The 25,710-nt window shown below is 43.1% G+C and overlaps 1 protein-coding gene across 1 annotated transcript in view; it reads left to right on the top strand.

The window, feature by feature from the left end:
- RASGRP2 (RAS guanyl releasing protein 2) overlaps nt 1-25,710 on the top strand; it is a 1,719,722-nt gene that overhangs the window by 137,648 nt on the left and 1,556,364 nt on the right. Inside the window, exon 2 of the mRNA XM_077457736.1 lies at nt 15,281-15,425. Within this exon, the coding sequence (XP_077313862.1) occupies nt 15,356-15,425 (70 nt within the window). The 5' untranslated portion in view covers nt 15,281-15,355. The remainder of the gene's footprint in view (nt 1-15,280; nt 15,426-25,710) is intronic.

Genomic DNA, 25,710 nt, shown 5'->3' with positions numbered 1-25,710 from the left:
TAGCCCGCCTGGTGCCAGAATTAATGACAGACGTGCACGCCAATTTACAAGTGTGCATGCTGCATAATTCCACCTGCACAGTCATGCCTTTCCTGACATGGAGGGAGCAAAGCCTTCAAATTACAGTATATGGTTGGTGCATCTAAGAGGAGAGAAATAGCTGTTTAGAAAAGGAGGACAGGTGAAGAGCAGTGAATCTCGTGATTCTGTAGGGACAACCAGGGTGTCCTGTTGGGGGTTTATGTACACGTTTGCTCTTGGCCATCAAGAGTGCGTGAATAGGCCTATGGTAGAGGAGCCCATATCCTGAGGAAAGGTCAGGTTGTCAAATAGCGGAGTAGTCAGGGAGAAATCAGAGGAGAGGACAGAACATAGCTGACCTCAGACTATGGTATAAGAGGAGTGTAAATGGTCAAGGTCTCGACTATATCCTCATAGAAAGGCTCGAAGGTTGACTGGGGTCAGATCTTGCTTGACCATAATGGAGGCCTTTGTGAATGAACGAGGGAACCTGTCACGATCAGGGGTCAGGCTCGAAGACCAATTGCTGTTGCAGGACTATCACTAACCAGCAGGATAGGAACACAGGCAGTCACCCTGGCAGATGACACAGGCTCATCTGAGGTGCGGAGTCTAAGTACTAACCAGTTTTCACCAGAGCTCCTGATGGTGGAGATGGATTAAGCTGTGTGTTAGTATCAGGTTGCGGTCCTCAGGATCGCCCCACCAGGAGGTGAGCAAGCCGGGGTTCAGTAGCAGATGAGCAGGTAAGGATCAAACAGAAGCATGGTCAGTAAAAAAGCCAAAAGGTCGGTAACGAGTTGTTGCAGGTTGGGATCAGGCAGAAGTGTAGTCGCGGAACAAGCCAAGGGTCGATAACGAGCAGTAGCAAATATAAACGGCAGCAGGGAAGACAGGAGCGAGATACAGGCTGGAGATAGCACAATATTCTGGCAAGGAGGAAGTGCAGAGACATGGATTATATCAGGAAGTTCATGGGAGGAGCAAAGAGTTCAAGGTTCAGCTGAAATCAAGGTACAAGGCAGGGTTGTCTAAAGGATCTGACAAGGCACTGTCCAGCCTCTCAGATAGCTCAGTGAGAAGATTCATTGCCAGACACAGCTGAGGTCCTGGGTTAAAGTCCAGGCCCTGATGGAACCATTTCAGAGTGTGTGCCATGACAGAAGCTTTATAATAAAGTTTGTAATCTGGTAAACCCATCTTCCCTTTGAAGCTTCGGCAGAGTGAGTAATTTGTATGTAACAGAAAGGCCAAGGTTCCAAGTGAAAGAAATTGAAATGGACTGCAAAGAAATAAAGAACGATTTAGGGAACAGAATAAGAATCATTTGGAACTGGTATAGTAGTTTGGGTAGGGTGTTCATCTTTAACATGGTAATGCATTCCAACCAGGGTAGAGAGTAGCCCCTCCATGAATCTAGGTCCTTTCTAATACAAGAGGGAAGAGGGACATAGTTAAGCGAATACAGGTTGGATAGGTTGGTGGGGATCGTGACCCCTAGGTAGGAAATGCCCTTAGTTTGCCATTATAAATTAAGTAAGTATGGCGTAAGGACATCGTAGATACTGGCAAAAACAAGTTCAGGGCTTCCGTTTTGGAGATATTGAGTTTACAGTTACTGAAGGACCAGAATCTCCGAAATGTATGGAAAAGTGATGGAAGGGAAGTATGTTGGTGCTGAACATATACCAAGAGGTCATCCGGTTATAGAGACATTTTGTGATGGGAGGAAGGTGTTTGAATGCCCTATATAGATTAGTTCTGGTGACTGGCACATGCCAGGTGCACTTTAATGATAACAAGCAACAGGGGAGAAAGGGGACACCCCTGACGAGTGCCATTAAAGATGCCAAATGACTCTGACGAAGTACCATTCACGAGCACGGAGGCGGAAGGCTGAGAGTTAGCGTAAAGGGTGTACTTGGCCCAGTTGCTCCAAAGAAGGATGCAAAAATTGCCAGTTAACCCTATCAAATGCTTTTTCAGCATCAAATGAAAGGAGGCAAGCTTTTGAATGAAGGAGATGAGGTGGATTTTCTTAGTCGTGTTGTCTCTTGCCTCATGACCCAGAAAAAAGCCAGCTTAATCCCTGTGTATGACTGCAGGTAAGAGCGGACAGGCAATTGGTTTAACATTGATATTCAGTTGAGATATCGGACGGTAATCACTACAATGCGAGGGGTCATTGGATAAATAGGTATGTTAGCCAACAAAAGTCCTTTGAAGGGACATAAGGATTCATTAATTGGGTTAAAAGCTCTAGTAAAAATTGGGGTCAGGAAGGGCACAAAGTTCTGTAGAATCTAGGAGTAAACCCGTCAGCGCCGGGACATTTTCCTACTTTCAGATATTTAATTGCGCCCAGAAATTCAGGCTCAACCAATGGTTTGTCTAGAATCATTTTTGGGAAGGGTAGTTTTGGCAATGTAGGCCTGCATATCGTGGCACGTGCGTAGGCAAATTATCGGCCATGAGGGAGAAAGGTTATAGAGCTGGGAGTAATATTGTCTGAAAGAAGAGGAGATATCATGAGTGTTAAAGTTCTTACCATGATCGGGATGGGCAATATATGGACACGGTGATGAAGTGGCCTAGGGTGTAGGGTTCTCGCCAGGTGTTTGCCACATTTATTAGCCAAAGAATAATGGTATTCATGAGCCTTCTCATGGGTTATTAAAGAATGAGAGTCCAAAAGTTAAAGCAAGTCTCGGCAAGCATTGAATAGGGCAACGTAGTTAGAGGGTTCTAGATTCTTTTATGGAGGGATTCAAGGTGCACTATGGTAGAGCGTAAGCAACAGATTTCATCAGCTCTAATCTTTTCAACCGAAAACCCTGTTGGATGAACATACCCCTGATGACACATTTTAAAGCTCACTGCGTGAGGGGGGCGGTGGTATCCACAGAATGGTCGGACACAAAGTGACGGATGGATTTGGTAACATCCGCCACACATACAGAGTCTCTGAGTAAATTTTCATTAGGGTGCAGCCAGTGGTCGCGTGATCGTAAAATGGATGGGGGCATAGCCTGATCAGAGGAGATGGCCTATGTAGGATTGGAGAGGAGTGTACAACAAAGATTGGGAGATTAGGAAGTAGTCCAGTCTACCATATGTGTTGTGAGCTGCAGAATAATGACTGTAGTCCCTTTCCATGGGGTGCTAAAAAAGCACCGGACATCTACTATATGATTAGTGTGCAAAAGGTATTTAATGCATGCTAATGATTAGGTGAATATGGATGACCTACCAGGTGGTGTCTGTGCAAGGGGAAAGTGCAACAATGAAATCACCACCCACGATGAAACAGGGACCACTAAAAGAGGACATTCTGGTGAGGATGGTAGAGAGGAAATGAGCCTGGTCCGGGTTAGGAACATACAGTAGCCACTGTGAAAATAAAATTGTTAGACTTTTTAGTTTAAGAAATATTTCAATGACCAGCTTCATCTATGAGGGAATCAAGTATCTTTGGGTCGAATGATTTATGAAAGGCGATCAAAACACATTTAGATTGTGGGTTAGAACTGTGAGACACAATGGAATAGTAGCGATTGCGCAGGACCAGTATGGAGCATGTGGGGAAGTGTTTCTTTCAAAAGTAAAATATTAGAGTGCATTTATGAAAATTATATAAAATTTGGTTCTGTTTCTCTGGTCTATTGAACCCACTACAGTTAAAAGATGACAAACATACTGGACACCTGACCGCCATTCCACAAGGCATAAATCAAAGGGGGGGGGGGGGGGTGGAGAAACATGAACCTCTTGATTCCAGACATCCCAGCAAAGCAAAGAGAAGGGGAAGGGCAGTAAAAAAAGAGGGGGGGGGGTTAGGGAGAGAGAAGGTTTGGAACAGTGTAGGAAAGACAAGAAGGGTAAGGATATATATTCCACTATCTCTTTCTCCATGTTCCAAAAAAGACGAGTAGAAACAATAGACAAGAAACTAGCGGAGGCAGAAAGAAAAAGAAAAAGGCCACTAGGTGGCACCATAATATCAATAATGAGAAAATGCTAATCTATTTATAGGAAAACATATCTAGACAAAAACAGTGCATAATTTGGCACTGAATGGACTAATGGGGAATGTAGAAAACACACACGGGGCAGTCCCTAAACCCCACGGCCCACAGTGTGAGTAATTAAGAAAAAATATATCATGTGTACATAAACCAAGGAAACTTTGTCAAAATTGGTATGTTAAAGAGGTAATGTCAAGGGGGGTCATAAGCAATATAGCAAAAATATTTAAGACTAGGGATACATATAGGGTATAAATGAGCTAAAATTCTAAAAAATTACACAGTCAAACACGTTTTACGTGTTGTAAAAAAAAAAGTGAGAACAGTAAAACAATGATCCAACAGTTAAGTCAAATGAACTCCAAAGGCAGGGCGATCCAGTCTCTGGGACAAAGCAGGAAAGACTCCTGGGTATAGAAGATCAAAAAGATGCTTTATTGTATTAAATCAGTCATTCGGTGCCTTGTGGGAGATGGATCTGGATCTTTTTTTTTTTGCCACTGGGGAGCAAAAGGCAAAGAAACTTGCAGGAGTTCCAGGGTACTGAGGAAGGTTGGTAAATTTCAGAATTTTCGGAAGAAATTTTGTTTTGACCTCATGATGGACCTAAAGGTGGAGAGGGTGAAGTATCACCATTGATACTTAATCTTGTGTTCCTGCAGGAGCTCTGTGAGGAGTTTTAAGGCCTTGTGCATGGCCACGGTTTGATGGGAAAGGTCTGGAAGAAGAATGACAGGAGTGTTTTTTAAAAGTATTGTATCTTAGCTGCTTTCTGCACACATGATGGCCTCCTTAACCACATAGAAATTAACCCTACAGAAGGTGTCACGTACAAAGGAAAGGATCTGGGTTATGTGGGCCAGAGGCCCTATGGACATGGTCCAATTCAATGCAATCTTCCTTAGGCTTTTGTAATAACTGGTTAAAGATAGCAGTCACAGCCATGGAGAAGTCCTTTGGTTCCACAGGTTCAGGCAATCCACTGATTCTTATGTTATTGCAGCTATTTCTGTTTTCTATATCAGCCTGCTGGTAGGAAAGCTGTTGTAGCATAACAGTGTGGGTATTGAGGATTTCTTCATGAGACTGCAGAACATTGCAGAGACCATCAGTGGTGTTTTCTATATCTTCAAAATGAACCCCTATGTCCCTTTTTAAGCTCCGATATCTCCTGCCTGTAGGTTCTTTTCAATCTTTTTAACACAATGTTTAAATCTGCCTTACTAGGGAGAAACCTCTTATACGGTAGCTGTGCAGGGACTTGATCTGAGACTCTATGTCCTATCTTAGACATGTGTGATTAGTTTCATATGAAATTCATACATTCGGGAGGATCCGCAATAGGAATTGCTATGCTTCTGAAATCTGTACGAAATACGAAATTTTGTTTACAAATTTCGGCTCCAAATTTCTAACGGACATTTGTAATTGTTACGAAAAGTTAGTGAACCTAAAAGTTAAAAACCATGGAAGTCAGAACAGCACAGGACTGGTGGGAGCCACTCATAATGATAAATTCATCATAACGAGCATTCGTAATTGTTACAAAAGTTAATGAACCTAACGAAAATTCGTATTTCGTACGAAATTTCGGACACAAATTACTAAATACTAATTAATTCTAATACGGAACGAAACAAAACAAATCTATTGATGGCGCACATGTCTACTATCCATCCCCTGAGCCCAGGGATGTGTGAGAGTGGGCCCTAGAACATCTGGAGGATCTACCGGGGCCATCTTTAATTTTGATTGGACCCTTGGAAAACATTTTCTTGGGGACCTCTCCAGCCCAGCAGCATCACCCCAAGCCCCTGCAATGCAGTTGCGCTCTCCACCTGGTCTGAGGCATACAATACATGTCAGCTAGACTGAAAATCAGTTTACTGAAGCAGATCAGCCAGTGGCTGCGACTGTTTGCAGAGGTTACAGCACACATTACAGCTCACTGATAAGTTGCTAGAGGTTTCAGCACAACATTTCTGCTTGCTGGCTGGTTGCTAAAGGTTACTGCACATCCTTACCACTTACCCATTAATTGCTGGAGGTTACTGCCCATCATTAATGCTCACCCATTAGTTTATAGAAGTTATGAACATCCTTACTGCTCACCAGTTGGTTGCTAGAGGTTACTACACATCATTACCAATTGCTGATTGGTTGCTAGAGATTACTGCACATCCTTACCATTCCCTCTCACTGATTGGTTTCTAGAGATTATTGCACATTATTACACTCGCTGGATGGCTGCTAGATCAATATTGCTCACCCATTGGTTGCTAGATCCTTACTGCTCCTACTCACTGATTGGTTGCTAGAGGTTACTACACCTAACTACTGCTCACCCATCAGTTGCTAGTGGTTACTGCACATCATTACCACTTGGTTGCTAGAGGTTACTGCACATAATACTGCTCACTGGTTGCTAGAGGTTACTGCTCATCATTATCACGCACTGTTTGGTAGAGGTTACTGCACATCATTACCACTCAATGATTGGTTGCTGGAGTTTACTGCTCACCATTACTGTTAACAGATTGATTGGTAGAGGCCACTGCACGTAATTACTGCTCATTGATTGGAAGCTAAATTATGTTACAAACGCACACAGCAGTCCCTTTGCCAGAGCAGAAGTGTTGAAATAAATCATATAGCCTAGATCAACTGCTGGACTGAAGTTCAGTATATGTCCACTAAAATAATTGCTCAAACAGTTGCCATATGAACACCCAACACGGAATTAATTAAAAAGACAACGTTGTCTTAGGAAAGGTCGCAGCTGCGCCTGCATCCATTCATCCCAGCAGTCACACTTATCCAGATCTTAGTACTAGATGCAAATGGTTAATGCACAAATGGGGTTCCAAAAAAACACTGATAAGGTGTGTATATCCACTGGCGTGGATGCTGCAATGCAGCTTCTGTATTCAAGAGTTACCCAGGAATAGTATAGAATGTGTGGTTAAATTCATAAAGATACTTCCTATAATCCTGGTGCTATATTCTTATAGGCGTTGCATTGAGACTGCAGATACTGCCTGATCTTTCAGGCTTGTAGTAACCAAAGTCAAGCATGGGAAGAACACCCTGGCACAAGAAAGTTCCTGGAGGGCAATTCATCAAATTTGTGAAGGTAAGTTTGAAAAAAAAAATGAAGCTGTTCCGTTTTACAGCATAGAAGCCCCTGATGACATCCTAGATTGTGCATAAAGGGAATCACTGACATCTTGCCACCTCAGCTGTCTCCACTTGGTCATTCACCTGTTACTCCCAACTTTATGCAGATTGCAGATTCAGCCATGATGCGATTAAGCCCAGATAACAGTCTATGTTTTCCATGGTGTCTCCACATCCAGGTAATGCTTCCAGGGGTCACTTCTTCAAGAAACGGAGCTGCTCGAGCTGTGAGCTATGACTGTCCCTTTGTCACAGACATGCTGACGTCATGCTGACGATGCGTTTCGTTAGCCTTCCATTGCTAACTTCCTCAGAGTATCTTTATGAATCTAACCACACATTCTATAGTATTCTTGGGTAACTCTTGAATACTGAGGGCACCTTTCAGCATCCACGCCAGTGGATATACACATCTTATCAGTGTTTTTTTTGGAACCCCATTTGAACTTTATTGTGCAATAACCATTTGCATCTAGTTTATCTAGTACTAAGATCTGGATAAGTATGACTGCTGGGATGAATGGATGTGAGCGTAGCTGCGACCTTTCCTAAGGCAACGTTGTCTTTTTAATGAATTCAGTTCAGTTCAGCTGAGCAGGGCAAAGAAGCAAATTCAGATTGCTAATCACAGAATATACCAGCTGTCTTCTCATCCATGCTGACCAGTGTATGTACAGGCATTCAGAGGCAACTCTCTAGTTAGGCAAATTAGGCGGTCGCCTAAGGCCTCACACTCCTAGGGGGCCTCGCTGCTGCCTAATTTGCCTACCGTGTGTGGGAGTGAATGTTCCCTGGTCGGTGCCTTCAGAGCGTTTAATGCGGGGTAACCTGCGGTGCGCACAACTAGTTTTCCCTGGCCACTTGAACACTGCTCGAGAGACCAGGATCACTGAGTGGCTAAATGTATTCCCTTCCTCTGGCTCCTCCCCTTCTGCTGCACTCTGAGGATCTGCCATGTGGAGAAAAAGTTTGGATAATGCTTGCAGTGGCTGAGCAGCTCCCTGATCTAATCCATAATGGAGGACCTGTCAGAGATGGCGTCTGATGATCATGGAGCCTCAAGGTATTACACATGACACTTCTGCTGGACACTAACAGCATCCCATGTCAAGCACCCTGAAAATCACCGTGCCAGCTACCTGTGACCTTACTCACACACAGAGCACTGATGATATGTATGCCGTCCAGTATATGATGCCATCTACTGATTCCCTGTCATCATCATTATCCCCCTCCTCATCCCCTGTTCCAGGCATCCCAACCACCCTACCTACTGTCAGCATACTTCTTATCACCCCCCTGTATCCCACTGCCAGCTTTCTACCACCCTACCCCCTGTTATCTTCATCCCCCCTGCACCCCTCTAACAGCTTCCTACCACCCACCCCCTGTCATCATCATTCCCTTCTCATCACAATCCCCCTGTCCCCAGCATCCTACCACCCCACTCCCATGTCATCTTCAACCTCCCTGCATCCCACCTCTGACATCCTATCACCCTGACTCCTGTCATCAACATCCCCATGTACCCCAACTCTAACCCTACCCCATTATCATCATTCTTTTTTTGATTCCCACTGCCATCTTCCTACCACCCCACCACCTGTCGTCATCATCATCCCCCTGTACCCCACTGCCAGATTCCTACCCCCACACCCCCTGTCATCATCATCCCCCTCCTCATCAAATCCTCCGGTTCCTGGTATCCTACCACCCCACCCTCATGTTATTTCATCCCCCCATACCCCACCTCTGACATCTTATCACCCCACCCCCTGTCATCTTCAACCTTCTCCGGTATCCCTCTGCTAGCTTTCTTCCACCCCACTCCCTGTACCCCTCTACCAGCTTCCTACCATACCACCTACTATAATCCTCATCATCCCCTAACCCCACCTCTAGCATCCAACCATTCTATCCCCATCATCCTTATCTTCATCCCCCCTGTTCCCCACTGCCAGCTTCCTTCCACCCCCATCCACTATCATCATCATCCCCCCCTGCTGCCACCCTACCACCCCACCTCCTGTCATCATCATCATCATCATCATTCCTCTGCACCCCACCTGGCATCCTATCACCCTACCCCTTATCATTATAGGGGATATATGATCTCAGCCTCTCATCCCAATGCTGCCACCATCACCCTAAACTGTATCATGTCATTCAACCAACTGTACCCCAACCATTGCATCACACACCACAATACTGCTCTGCCACCCATTGAGAGGTAATGATGTTCTGTAACCCCTAGCAACCAATCAGTGAGCAGTAATAATATGCAGTAACCTCTAGCAACCAATCAGTGAGCAGTAATACTGTGCAGTAACCTCTAGCTACCAATGGGTAAGTGGTAATAATGTGCAGCAACCTCTAGCAACCACTCATTGAGTGGTAATATTGTACAGTATATTATGCACATGCTTGTTTTTAGGGATGTTGCGAACTTGCTAGAGTGGGGAGGGGGCAGGGTTTTTTTTTTGCCCAGGGTCCAATCAATAATAAAGATGGAGGTTTCAGCCAGCTGTAACACCACCCCCCCATCCCCCCATCACATGGAGAACCTCTTATCAGCTGCAGGCAATAGCAGGCTCTACTGACGACCTAGCCTTCACCCAAAGCCAGCATCACATTGCATGGCAGGAGTTGTAGTTCTCCACTCCACACACTAGACTTGGCCCTCCAGTGCCTGTGCTCTGCAGAGACGACATGCCCCAGAATGCACTGCAAGGCGCTCAAAGCGAATTTGTCAGCTTCTGCTTGTAGTAGGGGACAGAGGAGTGTATAGGGGGATCATCTGTCTGCAACCTGTCTGTAGCTCTAGTGTTTGGTAAGACCATCTCTTGTATCATATCTGCAGTCTCTGACCATCTCTTGTATCATGTCTGCAGTCTCTGGCCATCTCCTGTATTATGTTTGCGGTCTCTGACTATCCCCTGTATCATGTCTACAGTCTTTTCTGCAGTGATTTCTATAGCTTTAATTATTTTTTCCTTTATGGGAGTGAGTGGGGCCTCATGTCCAAGGTTTGCTTAAGGCCTCACAAAGCCTAGAGCCGCCTCTGCAGACATTCCTAGTAATGTTAATAGCAGGCATTCCTAGTAATGTTAATGGCAAGCAAACGTCAGCTCAGCCAAACATATATTTTATTTTACATTGTAACATTTGTACCACCGGATTCCCTTATCTTTGCTGACTTAGGAATGTCATTATCTAGTCTATGCGATCATCTATCACTTCTTAGCTCTCTGCCACTGCTTGTCATTGTGTCTCTCCACTTTGCCAGCTCAGCTGTCAAGCATGGACACCTCTGATAACTGCTTCCCTTTCCCTTCAGCTACAGCTGCACTTTATGACAGGGAGCGATTATTAGGATGTTGGGCCCTACAATGATGACAGGGCCCAGGGCAGCTGTCCAATTTGCCCCGCCTTAGAGACGGTCCAGATCAGGGCCCTCAAGGGATGCATTGCAGGCGAAGAAAAGGAGGCACCAGCGCTATCGAGGATTGATTAGAGAATTGCTCAAAATCACCTCCCAGGCGGCCTCCACCTGTGCCCTTATGGTCCTTGGGTTGATTCTTCCCCATGTGGGCAGTGAAAGCGGGTTTCCTGGTTGGCAAAAAGCCCTGTAGTGCCACGAGGTTCGGCAAAGTGAACCTCACGCCAAACATGTAAACCCTAAGGCCGCGTACACACGGGCGGACTGTTCGCCCAACTTTGTCCGCTGAACAGTGTTTGGGCGGACAGTCCGCTCGTGTGTGGGCTTTCAGCGGACAGTTTCAGCGGACAGTTTGACGAACAAGGTTTTACGGAATTTCCGAAAAACTGTCCGCTGAAACCTTGTTTCAGCAAACAGTCTGCCCGTGTGTAGGCTTGTTCGTCAAACTAAGTTCCACGCATGCTCAGAAAGGATTTACACGCCGAAAGTTATAATGCAGTGTATAGGACGTCGTATTTTTCGTCCCGTCGTACGTGCCGTTCACGTCATCGCGCACGGTTTCAGCAAACTGTTCGTTCGTCGTGTGTGGCCATGTCCGTCCATGCTAATTTTGAGCGGACTGTTTGCCTAAACTGTTTGACGAACAAGGTTGGGCGAACAGTCCGCGCGTGTGTACGTGGCCTAAGAAAGCTGCTCCCCAAATCTAGTGAATAACTAGGCAATGTAAAGTAAATGGATAGGGGGCACTAAGTGAATGCTGCATATGAGTGCTAGAAATCAATACATATACATAAATGGTGAATCAATGATGTATACAAAATTAAATTATATACTGTAAATGATAGAAGTCAAATAGCAGTGAGCATGTGAAAGCTAAATAAACCAAATTTGGTGATTGTGAAAAATAACCAATATCAAAGATAAAAAAGTTCATATGTTGAACGGCACAGACAGTCCTTCACCACTTGAAAACAATCCAGATCACCCAATGTGCTTTAATGGAAAACCTGCTCCCCAGACTTCCATGACCTCTTTAACTAAAAAGAAGTTTGGGATCGCTAGGTAAATAACTGGAACAAGTAGACTGAAGGTAGGTCCGTTAGGTTCTGTATTTTTGCTTTCCTCTCCAACATGGTTACTCATGGGGGATATAAGACATAGGAGGACCAATAGTGTAATATTTTTTTATTAAAAGATGCCAAAAATTTGTAACACTAGGAATAGCCGCAATGAATGTTGGTGAAAACCCCACCTCTCAGCTTGCGCTGGATAGTAGGCGCGTGTTCCATGAATGCTGAGAGACAAACCGGAAGCTGGGGCCCAGGAAGTTACATGACCGGAAGGCACCTCCACGTACGTTTCGTAATCTTAGGTCATCAGGAAGCATTTCATTCACCATTTATGTCTATGTATTGATTGCTAGCACTCATATGCAGCTCATGTGCAGCTTACTGGTGTTAACCTGCTGTCAGATACAAACGTCCCTGTGAATGTAGCCTAATTAGTTGTTAGAGTTTATTCACACAGATATATGCATATGTTCTAGGCCGAATGCAGGTTCTTGCTAGCAGAGCTAGTAGAACATCCTGTGTAAAAAATATATGCATAGAGTATTTGCGTTTAGATTCTTCTTTCATTCCAACGAATTGCAATACATATATGCATTTATGCATGTAGACACTGCTGTGTGTAAGGACTCATTGATTACTGTAGCACTGCATTTAGACACCCACAAAACTATATGCTGTGTGCATCTTAACACAGAATTTTTCAGTAAGTGTGGTTGAAAACCCAAAGTGTTAAATGCAATTCAAAAATGTAAAGACACGTGAAACAGTCTGAAAATATTACACTATGGCTTTCCAATGTAAGGGGAAGTCAGCTCTGAAAACAGGAAAGTAAATCACAACAGACAGAGGAAGAGGCTACGCAACATCCGGGAGGGGTAAGGTGTTACATTATGTTTTAATATTGCTTAATCTTTTGCTTAACTAATGCTTGTTTGACTTCACCAACATTTATATCATAGCTCCCAACTGTCCCTGATTTGGAACAAAGTCCCTCTGTCTCTCTTTCTTCCTCATTTGTCCCTCATTTTGGCTTGATCTATATAGTTGTATATAAAATGCACGTTTTATCTTTTAAAAAAGTGTTTCTCAGTGCTAAACCTTTCATCCAATTTATAAAATGCTGCATTTGTAAATTTCAAAAGCCAGTATAATGGAATAGTAGTGGTAAAAAAAAAAATTCAAATAATTATCCTTTAAGGGGGTGTGACAGGGGGTGCTGTCCTATGCCTACTTTTGCTAATAGGCACTCCTCGTTCCTATCTCAGAAAGTTGGGAGATATGTTTATATTGATAATGGTTACATAGTTGGTAAGGTTGAATAAAGACAACAGTCCATCCAGTTCAACCTGTGTGTGTGTGTGTGTGTGTGTGTGTGTAAAAATAATTTCCCATATCCCCGTATATTATTTTCGTTAAGATGCATGAGGGTTTTAATACTATCCATACTTCCTGCAGAAACCACTGATTGTGGAAGAGAGTTCCACATCCTAACCACCCTGACAGTGAAAAACCCCCTGCGTAGTTTAAAGAGGAGCTGCACAAAAAAAAAAAAATATTAAAAGCCAGCAGCTACTAACATTGCAGCTGCTGACTTTTAATAATATCACACTTACCTGTCCCAGGTTCCAGCGATGTCGGCGGCAGATGACGAGCTATCGCTCGTCTCGCTGCAGCCACCGCCGCCATCCTCTGTCAGGGAATCGGGAAGTGAAGCAAGAGGGCTTCACTGCCCGGTTCCCTACTGCGCATGCGCGAGTCGCGCTGCGCTGGTTCCCCGCTGTGTCTCTGGGAACTGTGTGTTTCCCAGAACACAACGGGGGGCGGAGCCATGCGGCGGTGGGCGGAGCCATGCGGCGGTCTGGCCGGAAGTGGGTGCAGTTACCTGGATTATCCAGGTAACTGCACCCCCCTCCCCCCCGAAAGGTGCCGATTGTGGCACCGGAGGGGGGGAGGGATAATACTAGCGGAACTTCCCCTTTAGGGTGAAGAACCGCTTTAAGGTTAAACGGCTTCTCTTCCAGTCTCATCATGTGGCCCGCATCCTCTTACACTCCCATGGACTAAAACTTTTTATACCTACGCTAGGATCCCCATTGAGATATTTGTATATCACTATCAAATCTCCTCTCAAGTGTCACTTCTCCAGGGAGAATAAATTTAACGCTTGTAGTCGTTCCTCATAAATGAGGTCCTCCAGACCCCATATTAATTTAGTTGTCCTTCTTTGGAATCTCTCCAGCTCCCTTCTGAGGGTTGGTGACCAGAACTGAATGGAATATTCAAGATGCGGTTGAACCAGATTTTTATAAAGTGGCAGAATAATCACTTTATCTTTGGAGTAAATTCCCTTTTTAATGCATGCTAATATTCTGGTGGCTTTGGTAGCCACAGCTTGACACTGCATGCTATTGCTCAGTCTGTCTTCTACAAGAACCCCTAGATCCTTCTCCATCTTGGAAACTCCTAGGGGTTCTCCCCCTAATGAATAACTTGCTTTTATATTTTTACCCCTCAAGTGAATTATCGTAAATTTTTCAGTGTTAAACTTCATTTTCCATGCAATAGCCCACTCCATTAATTTACTCAGGTCTTCCTGTGAACTTCCTATGTCCTGCTGTGTTGTTATTGCCCTGCCTATTTTTGTGTCATAAGCAAAATACTGAGAGCGAGCTATTTTTCCCATCCTCCATATAATTTATAAATAAGTAAAACAGAATTGGTCCCAGGACAGAGCCTTGGGGCATCCCATTAACCACTCTGACCATTCTGAGTATATGTTATTTATCACAACCCTTTGGACATGCCCCTGTAGTCCATTTTCTATCTAAGAACAATTCATTATGATCCATGCCTACAGACCTCAGCTTGTAGATTAAGCATTTGAGGAGTACTGTATCAAATGCTTTTGCAAAATTCATATACACCACATCCACCAGCCTACCATTGTCCAGATGGCAGCTCATGTCCTCGTAGAATGTTAATAGGTTGATTTGGTAAGAGCGACCTTTCGTAAACCTGTGCTGATTTCTGCTAATGATACCATTATTTTTAACAGCACATTATGGATATGCACCTTATCATCCCCTCAAATAGTTTACAAACTACTGATGTTAGACTGACAGGCCTATAATTCCCAGGAATAGGTCTCTGCCCTTTTTTGAATATTGATTCCACGTGGGCTTTCTGTCAATCAGCTGATACCAATCCAGTCAGTATGCTGTCCATGAAGATTAGGAATAGCGGTCTGGATATAATCTGACTGAGTTCTTTAAAGACACTTGGGTATAAGCCACCTGGTCCTGGTGATTTAGTTATGTTTAATTTCTCTAATCCTTTCCTGATTCCAGCCGCTGTTAGCCACAAGGGTAAATCCTGTGGCCCGTTACTAACAATACTGTCATGGTCGGTATACTCCTCCTTTTCCTGTGTGAAAACCAAGGAGAAGAAAGCATTTAGCACAGCTGCCTTCGCCTTGTCATCTGATATCTTAATAAAAATAGAGGCACAATCTCTATAGATACAAATAATTTTTGTTTATTTTTAATCAGCACCCTGATCAATTGTCATCCTGAAACTCCAGCTTTACAAGCTCTTGACAAGAGGACAATAAACAAGAGACAGCAATGGAAAACATGGATCTTGAGAAGGGACTCACCATTGACGAAATGACAGCCCTATGCATACAGAATTTTGGTAAGATATAGTCTTATCTATGTATTGCTTCACAAATAGGTGGAAGGCAACCAAAAGCATTATTATGAATGTTGTTATAAATCATATGTAACACTTTCCAATGTTACTGTAATGCTGCGTACACACAGTAGGACTTTCCAACGGCAAATGTGCGATCGGAGCTTGTTGTCAGAAATTTCGACCGTGTGTAGACTCCATCGGACACTTTCCATTTTTTTTCGACAACAAAATCCGTTTGCCACGCATGCTCAGAATAAATCATGAGACGGAATCGCTCGATCTGGTAAAACCCACATTCGTAATGGAGATAGCACATTCTTCACACTGCAAATTTTGAAATATTTTAATACAGCGCATTCTCTTCTTCTTTATAATGCTAGAAGAATGAAGTTGTTTTGCTGCTTATATTCACACAGAGTTCTCACAAACTAATTTCTTTATCATTTCTCGTGATCTCATGAATAATAATTTTTTTTTTTTCGTCAGATCTCCGTAATACTTTTTTTTTAAACGTTTTACATTTTTTTAATCAAGATCTGCATTTTATTTTTTTGAGTGCTCTTCATAATATTATTTCTCGTTTTGTGTGTCAAGTTACCACAACACCATTATTATCTTGTATTTTTTAACATCAAGGAAGTTGGTTATTGTTGCTTGTTAATTTTAACCTTGTATTTTTGAAATATACCTGCCTGCTCACAAACAAACTGTCCTTTTTGAACTAAAACACATAGACAAGTATTTGTGAAGAAGAAATAGCCATTTATTCTGGGTCATAACAAAATAAAGAGCAAGGCAATGCTGGAGAAACTGGTGAAATTTGCGAACCCTTTGTACCCCAGGGCACACATCAATTATTTTACAGTCAAAATTGGTGGCATGAGGAGTCCTTATAATAGTGAGCACAATCCGGCCCAGGACTACAAGAGATCAGGAACAACAGCAGATGACATATCTGTCCCCAGGCTGTGGTCAACAGGCTTCATCTTATGCCAGACCAGACTGAACCCAGGCCATCACTCTCTGGTCTTCCTTACATGCTTCCTTCCATACTGTAGCTGTGGCTCTGGTGTTGGAAGTGTGTCAGGAGGTGGAGGAGGAGGACCATGGTTCAACTCACAAATGTGGCTTTGGCTTGTTCTCCCCTCAAACCCCTTATTTAGGGGTTGGAAGATCCCTTCCTCACATAAGAGGCATTGGCCCTCCTCCATTTCCAGCATTTTGCAGGCTCTCATGTAGGCATAGTCCTCTTGAACACTGGGGGGGGGGGGGGGGGGTGTTTCTGAGGGCCGAAAGAAGCCTTCAGAAATAGGACAATTGCTGCATCCTTCAGGTTACTCCTCTTCCTGGCATTTATTTTTGGAAGGCCGAGAGGAGTGACCTGCGATTTTTGGCAGACTACTGGGCCTGGCCACCTCCTGGCTGCCACTTACCCCCGCCACCGCCTGGATGCCACTTTCCACGCCCTCCTCCTGGCTGAGGATTTCTTGTGTATGAAAAAGGGGACATAGTTTCAGTTTTAGGTTCATCAATCACACACAATTTTCAGCTCATGACTGTTGCAAATTGAATGTTAATAAATAGAGAAGACTATCAGCATTTTTCATTCTTGTCCCAATCATTTGTGGCCACTACTGTCTATTGATATGTAAAACACTTTGGGAAATCAGAAATTGGTTATCAAAACTAACATATATTTAACATCATTCATTTGACAAACAGGAATATTTTGAAGAATGCTATACCTGACTAAAGCTGGGCTCCTCCACATGTGGCTGCCTAGAAGGCCCAGGTTGGTCTTTGGAAGCCTCAGCCAGGGGGGGGGGGAGGGGGGAGGAGGAAGCCCTGAAGGAAGACTGGAGAGTGCTGGTCTGGGTTCAGTCTGCCTTGCCAGAAAATGCAGTCTGTTTTAGTACCACAGCCTGGGTACGTATACATCTGCTGCAGCTCCCGATCGCAGGTAATCCTGGACCTTCTTGAGCTCCCTATTATAAGTGCTCCTCATGCCCCCAATTAGGGCCTTCAATTAGGTGATGCCTGCCATGGGGATCACTGACTTCAGAAATTCCAGCAATTGATCCAGCGCTGCCTTCCTCTTTGGTTTACTGTATATAAAAGGGGTGGTTTACCTGCCATAGACAGGGCAGCTCCCTGTACATATCAATGAATATGGGGATAAAGTCCTCATCGTTGAATAGATCCATTTTCTCTGCAAGACACCACACAAGACAAGCCCTAATGTCAGTCAAAACTCTCCTAATCTTGACCTAATATAGGCCTCAATCTATAAGCAGTATAGGCCACTGATGCACCAATTTAAAATTGTACCTTCATTATAACAGTCGTCGCTTCTGTTACTTCGTCCTCCACTTACAGATTGTACGTATGATGCACGCGTGTTCCACTTTAGATACGCTGCGCATGTGGGAAACTCCACCTGCTTCTGACGTTCTTTCTAGTCTATTCCCTGCCCCTTGTCTTTCGGCGCAGTGGGAGAGCACTTGGAAGAGAGACAATAGCTACATGCATAGGAGAGCAGCAAACACAAAATGCTGGAGCTCCGAAACTGACAATCCCGGAGGAGATTGAAGGCCTCAATTATGGCCCTTATATAGATGGTGGAGACAGTGGACATCTTCAAGAGGGCCGACTATGATGGGAAGTATGGACCTTACCCAAACCCAAATGTGAGAAAGGCCAAGATCATGCCTAAAGTTGTGAAAAGTCTGCACAGGAATTTTGGGGTACGGTGATCCAAGGATCTACCGAGGAAACGATGGTCAGGCCTCAAATTAAGGGAGCAGGATCAGTACAGAAGAATCAAGAGTGCTGCAAAAAGGTAAGTATTTTGTTGTGTGTTCCTATTCTTCTTCTTAACGTTCGTGCTGCTCCATGTGCTTTTCTTTACTGTTGTACATTTTAAAATGACAACTTTCATGTTCATGGGTGTTAAGTACCTGGGATGTGAGCCTGACGTGCAGAGGAAGGCCTCTCGTACAACTCCGGCTCACGGACCACTGGTATTGATACAGCAGCCACAGGAGCACGGTGGGGTATGAGTGCCTGTAAAACAGTTCAATAGTCCCTGTAGTAGTGGTGATCAGCAGGCAGGTAGTGGATGAACTCACGCGAGCAGGACCAGATGCTGGTTTGCAGGGCTGGGAGCTGAAGCAGGCTGGATGAACAAGATGCAGGGTCAGACAGGCCGGGTCGGTATTAATCAGGCAGATCGGGCATAGACGGTAGGCAGAAGAGAGGTCAGGTCACAAGCCAAGTAGTACCAGAAGATCAGCAGACAGAATCAGCAGGCAGGATCAGAGTCAAGGGAAGCCGGGATCAGAACAGGCAGCAGGCAATCACAGGTAACAACAAGCTGGATAAGATTCAGAGGTCACACAGGAAACAGGAAACAACACAGAAGCTGCAGACCAAACAGCAATGAACCTCTGTAGGAGCCCTGTTTAAATAGCCCGCCTGACTTCAGTATTAGTGACAGGTGTGTGTCTTAAAGTGCTAGTACCCATGCGTGCGCGCCGGGATCTTACATGGAAAGCCCGTCTTCCCTGACAATGGGCACAGTAATCGGTCGTAGGAAACAGCGTTCGTTCACCCACTTATAAGATGTTTTAGGCAGATACAGGTTAACTACATTTGTTCATGCCTATTTGTATTAAAATAGATTTGTTGTTTAGATGGATTTGTAACTAGAATGAAATGCAAACTTGATTCAGTGTAAGGAGAGGACACTCAGCAGCTGTTTACACATCTGGATGCAGGAGCACTAGTGTGGGGCACCAGAACAAACTTTTTAGGGTATCCCACACAAGTGCTCCAGTGGGTACTTGAAGTGTGTCAATGTGTGAAACTTGTCCAAAAAAGGAAGTATTCCAGCTTTGGAAAGGAAATAAAAATGTCTTCAGCTTAGAACTCTACCAAAACAGACAATTGTACGACACTTCCCCCCATCTCCTCCTAAAGAAGGGGAAATCACCAAATCACAAGCAGAGGATGAGGAAGGAGAGGTTTTGGAAGTGGGTGAAATTGTCAACACAACAGGTGAATGTCTTGAACCACAGGTTCAGGTAAGATATCTGTTCCTGCATATTTCTAATACATGGTGTGTTTTATTTTTTTATTTTTTTTTAGGTGATGTGGATGTTGTGGAAGAAGAATGTCATTTCACAAGTGAAAGTGCCCAGATCCTCATCAGGGAGAGAATGGGGTGCAATCGCAATTTAGAAAATCTAACGCAAAACATCAATGATGTTCAACAAAAAATGAAGAACATCATTGATGTTTTAGGGAGAATCTAAAACATACAAACATTTAACCCTTTTTTATCGTGTATTTTTGGTTTTACAAAAAGTTTTCAAGTATTTTAAGCCAAATTTTGAAGATGCAAACAGTGTGCTATCTGTCATCAGGGGATATCAATGTACATCATTTGTGGGTGCAACCCTTTCCTCACAACTAAAGTAGCTGAAAGCACCCCCAAAACATATCCATTGATCCCCCATGATTGGAGCTAGCACATGTTGACATTAGGCATGGGACCAGGAGGGAAATCCCCAGTTTGAATCCCAATTTGTGTGCATCTTTAAAATGTGGCTTTTACAGGGGTGACATCACCCCATCTGATGAAGGCAATATCAACACAATTTTGACATACTAATGTCTGGTATTGCCTTCACTTTATCAAAGTTGAACTTTGTAAGTTCCTGAGTTGTGTACGTTATGTTTTGAAACATGCCTGTTTAAAGCGGTTCTATACCCATTCTGATACCGCTTTAAACAAAAAAGGCTATTTCTAATTAATGTGACAAAAAATAAAGTTATACACAAAAGATGTTGGTTTGTTCAAAAACCCTTTTCTAAACGCACATGTGAATGTGCTTTGAGTAAAAAGTTTTCTACACAACAATGTGTGGCTTCTTCTTTCAATGATCAAAAGCAGTTTTTGGAGTAAAAGTTGGTGTTTACAGTAACAATGGGGGTTATTTACTAAAGGAAAATCCACTTTGCACTACAAGTGTAGTTTCATGTGCACTTTTAAGTGCACTTGGAGTGCAAAGTGAATTTTCCTTTAGTAAATAACTTTCACGGTGCTTTCTAATTTGCCACAATCATGCCATTTTTATGACTCCACAAAATTAATTCAGGGTGCTGAAAATGATGAATATATTTGTCAGTAATGCATTACATACATTAACAACAAAAACCAAGGTGTGTGTAGCAAACCCACAACATAATAATATTTTGCTGAAGAAGAGATTGTCACCTCATGTATCAAAAAAAAAAAATGGAACTATTGAAGAAAATGTCCAAAAAGAAAAACCCATTGGAGAACCTAGGAGACAGCTAAAAGATACCCAGGCAGTAAATCAAAGGAAATCTTCTTTCAGTTTAAGTACAAAAATGTAGGATAAAATGTTTCTTAAACAGTTTCTGGCATATCAATGGCCCCCCTACTCGTAAAGTACTTAACATACTTCTGTCTTACTTTGGGGGTGCTTTGGGGGGGCAAGCCAGGATGGCCAGCTTCAAGCGCCGTCAGGGTTTCTTGTTGAAGTCCGGCCTCAGGCCCAACTGAGGCCACATAGTTCATTGAATTTCTCCTTAAAGAGTTGTGTAGAATGCAGCATGCAAGGACTATATGGTTAGGTTTATATTCCCCCATGTTGATTGGTGCAAAGAATAGGCGGAACCGGCTGGTCATTATCCCAAAAGCATTCTCCACACTCTTCTGGCTCTGGCCAGACAGTAGTTATACACCCTCTGGTCCAGGGTGAGGGTCCTCAAAACGGTCGGCTGGTCAGAACGAACTAACAGAAAGCACTGAAAAACAGAAAGGCTGGAGCTGAAAATCAGATACGAGTGGACAAGAATGCACTATAAATCAAATACGTAATAGAAATATGAACCCACAAGCACAAACTTAAAAGCAGTAACGATTGTAAAAGTAGGAGGCTGAAAAGCGTGAATTGTTTGCCACCAAACTTCTAACATGAGATTAGCAGAAGGAGCCCAAAGGGTGGCGCACTTGGTATTGAATGTCCTCTTTCTAGTGCCGTCATACATGTTGTACGTTACCGCGTTCTTGACGTTCGGAAATTCCAACAACTTTGTGAGACCATGTGTATGTAAGACAAGTTTGAGCCAATGTCCGTCGGAAAAAAACATGGGATTTTGTTGTCGCAATGTCCGATCTTGTGTACACGGCATTATGCAGAACTGTACTTGGCCACAAGATGACAGTGTTCCACAATTTAGTTATCACACAACCCATACAGAAATGCTGGGGGTCACTGGTACTTGTATGCTGTGTGCTGGATTCTTTCATCCAGATTAGCTAAAGATGAACTACACCACCCAAGAGGACTGGCAAAGAGATGGAGACATTTAAAAAGGGAAAAGCCAGGAACATGGGGGGAGATGGGAGAGACTATGTTGGAGCCTGGATGAGAGAGAGAGAGGATATTCTCGCAGGCCCAGGCTGGATTGGGCTAAGCTGGGAAGTTACAAAACCCACCAGAGAGAGCTGATCATCCTTAGGAGACAGGTTAGTGGAACCTGCGGACAGACAAACTGGGTCATTGCAATCTACACAGCCATACCAGAGGAGGACAAAGGGGGCCTCCTCCAAACGGAAGGTCATCACTTTGCTGTGGGACCAGGTGAGAGGGTTTCCTAACCCACACAATGCTACCATTGTGTTCAAGCCTGTTTGTTCTAGAGTTCAGAACAGTTCACACTACATGCCTCCACTTTTAGGCACATCCGCTATAAACCACCCAGTGCTGCAGTCTAACATCCTTACTGTCTTTATCAACACTGGCTGCAGGACACCAGAATTCACCCTCTGCTTCCCAGCTAGACTCAAGTAGTGCACACTCTTCCTCAGAATCAAGCTGTCCAAGGAAGGAATTAGCTTTTTAAATGCTGGTTTCTATCTTATATCCTTAAAGTGACTCTTCATCCTACCAGTGTTTACTAAAGGGGAACTCCATTAGCTTTTTTTTACCATCTCTTGGTAAACTCAGTTTTCCTCCAAAGATACTACTTGCCTACTGTGCACCACTGTAGGGCCCTAACTAGCAAACAGAAGAGTTCTTCATATGTTTGGGGTATCCGTTGGAAAATGTAATTGCCTAAATTCCTGAATGTTAAACCCTGACTATTTTCACACATAGCCAACAAGTGAGCTAGCCCAGTGTTTGTTCTTTTCTTCTCATCTTAGTCACTCAGTTGGGGAAAATTTCTCGGTTTGGGAGCTCACATTTAAATCTTCAGCCCTGCAGGATGGGTGGAAGTGGTTTAAACTGGTACTGTATTTTGTTATATTGGCTATTTCTTGTTGGTGTTCTGCCATTTGGAAGACTTTGCCAATTGTTTTCTTTTAATTAGAGAAGAACAGTATTAAAAAAAAAAAAAAAAAAATGCTACTGCTTTTTACAAACTCCATAATGCTCTGCAAAACCCACGTCATTGTGTACCCTCCATTATTATTTGCAAAATACAGATCTTATATACTTTAAATAGCAAAATAAAGAATAGAAATATAAAAAAAAATGATCAAAAGCATACTGTATAGTTGCTATGGGACCTATATTTTTTTAGGCCTCATGCACACTGAAGCGTAACTTTGCTAGGATGCAACAATGCACTATCCTTGGAACACAACCCCTGGCTGCTGACATCTTTGAGACAAAGCATGTCTTTTCTGCATTAAATATCCTGCCTACCTACCCATTTTCATTGTGGAGCCTAAAATGCCACTTTAATGGGGAAAGAGTTGGAACAAACTTACTCAAAAATTGTTAAACAAAACTTGCATACAGCCATGCCACCTCCTCATAAAAAGCTTAAAGGTAAAAAATATTTGAAAAAACAAAATAAAACGGGAACTGCTAAGTATTTTGGGTTCCCTGTTCAAGTCTGAGCCCTGGCTGGAGCCCAACTGCTTATGACACCACTGTAAAACCTTGGCCAGATATCACCTGGCTAAAATACACTCAATAAACACACAGCATTTGATGGGCAGTGAATAAGTCTGTATTAAAGTCATATTAGCAGTAATATAAACACAAAGAATCAATGAAAGAGAACCACACAGGAGAAATAAACTATAGAGTACAGCACAGTGCTACTTTAACTAGACCCAAGTGGACAGTGTGTTGTTTTTTTATTAAATTCTTTATTATTTTTAAAGTTTTAAATTTTTACAATTTTACTTTTAAATATTTATCTATCACAGTTTTTCCTTTTTTTTTGTTTTTTATCAACCCTGCTTGGGGGCTTTGATGAGATATCAGGGGTCTAAACAGACCCCTGACATCTCCACTTTGAGACAGGGAAAGGGAGAGAGGACACAGATTTCCCAGTTCCTGTCTCAGCAGCCTCAGCTGCACTGAAGATAAATGTACAGGAGACAGAGGTTCCTGTTCATTCATAAACTGAAGCATCGTAAACACAGTTTACGATGCTCAGTTATGAATGGACAGAGACAGTGATCACTGACTCTGTGCATTTTGAAAAGGAAGGAGTCGGTAAATGATAGATTTACAGACTCCTTCCTCTGCTCTCCATCTTGACAGATCCAGGATGAGGGGGGACAGGAGGAGGACCCGGGGGTGCTTACCACCTTAAGGCAAAATTCCTGCTCACCTCCAATGTCTGACCCCCATCACAGAGTCAAAACTGCCTTAGTGTCCTCCACTTAAGATGCTACTGGATCACTTCCTCTGGTAGCACCCCTAAATCTTAGTCCTCCACCTTTCACTCTCGATGATGTGATATATCATGAAAACAGAAATCGAGAAACCTTAGTGTTCTCTGCTACATATATATTTATTTAAATGAAATGGGGATAAAAACGCTCACAAAAATCAAAGTGAAAAATGCATATCATCAGCTTACCACACTGATACAAATTGGTGAAATTACATCAACGACAAGGGCTCCTCCCCCCTGCAGGACCTACTGCAGAAGCTAATGAAGTGGGCATAACGCGTACAGGGGGGAGGGGCCCATGATGTAATTTCTCCAATTTGTATCGGTGTGGTGAGCTGATGATATGCGTTTATCACTTAGATTAGATTAGATTTTTGTTTTTATCCCTAGTTAATTTTAATAATCATAGGTAGCAGAGAGCACTACGGTTTCTCTATTTCTGTTTTCATGATTTATCATACGGATCATTGAAAGTGAGAAGTGGAGGACTAAGATTCAGGGATGCTACCAGAGAGAGTGTTCCAGTACAATCCAGTATAAACTTAAAAGGAGGAAACTAAGGCTGTTTTGACTCTGTGGTGGGGACCGATATTGGAAGTGAGCAGGAATATTGCATGAAGGAGGTGGACACAGAACACATTGGGTACAAATAGTGACTGTCACTATATTTACACTACGGTGGAATTTTACGAATGGGACTTTGATGTAGACATTTTGGTTATCACAATAATGATATAACTTGATTCGGATTATATTATTTATTTGATTTTGATTGTGCTGCACTTATTCGATGCAGTATATTTAATTACGTGCCTTTACAGGCTCCAATATGTGGGCTGCACAGTCCACATGCTACAAACTAGACTTAAAGAACCAATATACATTACCAATATACATAAGGCTTCCCCAATCATGGCCTATCTAAGCATTATGCTTTATGTCAAACCCAAATGGAACATCCTTTTATGGCAATCCATGCATTTTGTCCCAATTGAAGGTATAGCAATGTTAGGAGGGAAATTTCCAGGTTGGAAAAGTGATAGTGAATAAATCTAAGGACATATAAGCCCCATGGTCCTAACATTGAGTGGGATGTCAATGCCTTTATTATCAATAGCTAAGATTCCTCTGTATGCTGTAAGAAGGATGTTGATGTTTCCATTAATAAACAGCTAGGCTTCCTCTAAACTTTTTAGTTGAATTTATCTTATAAACTATCACTTTTAATGTTTCTTTCCTTTTTGTATAGTGAATGTTGATATGTCTATTAAAGTGGTTGTAAAGTCTCATTTTTTTCCTATAAAAATAACAAACATTTTATACTTACCTGCTCTGTTGCAATGGATTTGCACAGAGCAGCCTGGATCCTCCTCTTCCCGGGTTCCTTTTCTGTGCTCTTAGCCCCTCCCTCCAGTTTAGTGTCCCCACAGCAAGCAGCTTGCTATGGGGGCACCTGAGCTGAGTTACAGCTCCCTGTGTCCATTCATACACGGAGCTCTGACCCAGCCCCACCCCTCTCTCACCTGATTGGCTAGCTGAGTTGGACAGCATCAGG

The sequence above is a fragment of the Lithobates pipiens genome, unplaced genomic scaffold, assembly GCF_037356315.1.
Source record: "Lithobates pipiens isolate NorthernLeopardFrog02 unplaced genomic scaffold, aLitPip1_a1.2 Scaffold_10, whole genome shotgun sequence".
Taxonomy (NCBI): domain Eukaryota; kingdom Metazoa; phylum Chordata; class Amphibia; order Anura; family Ranidae; genus Lithobates; species Lithobates pipiens.
Note: the sequence above shows the minus strand (reverse complement) of the source record. Positions and strands in the feature narration are given on the sequence as shown.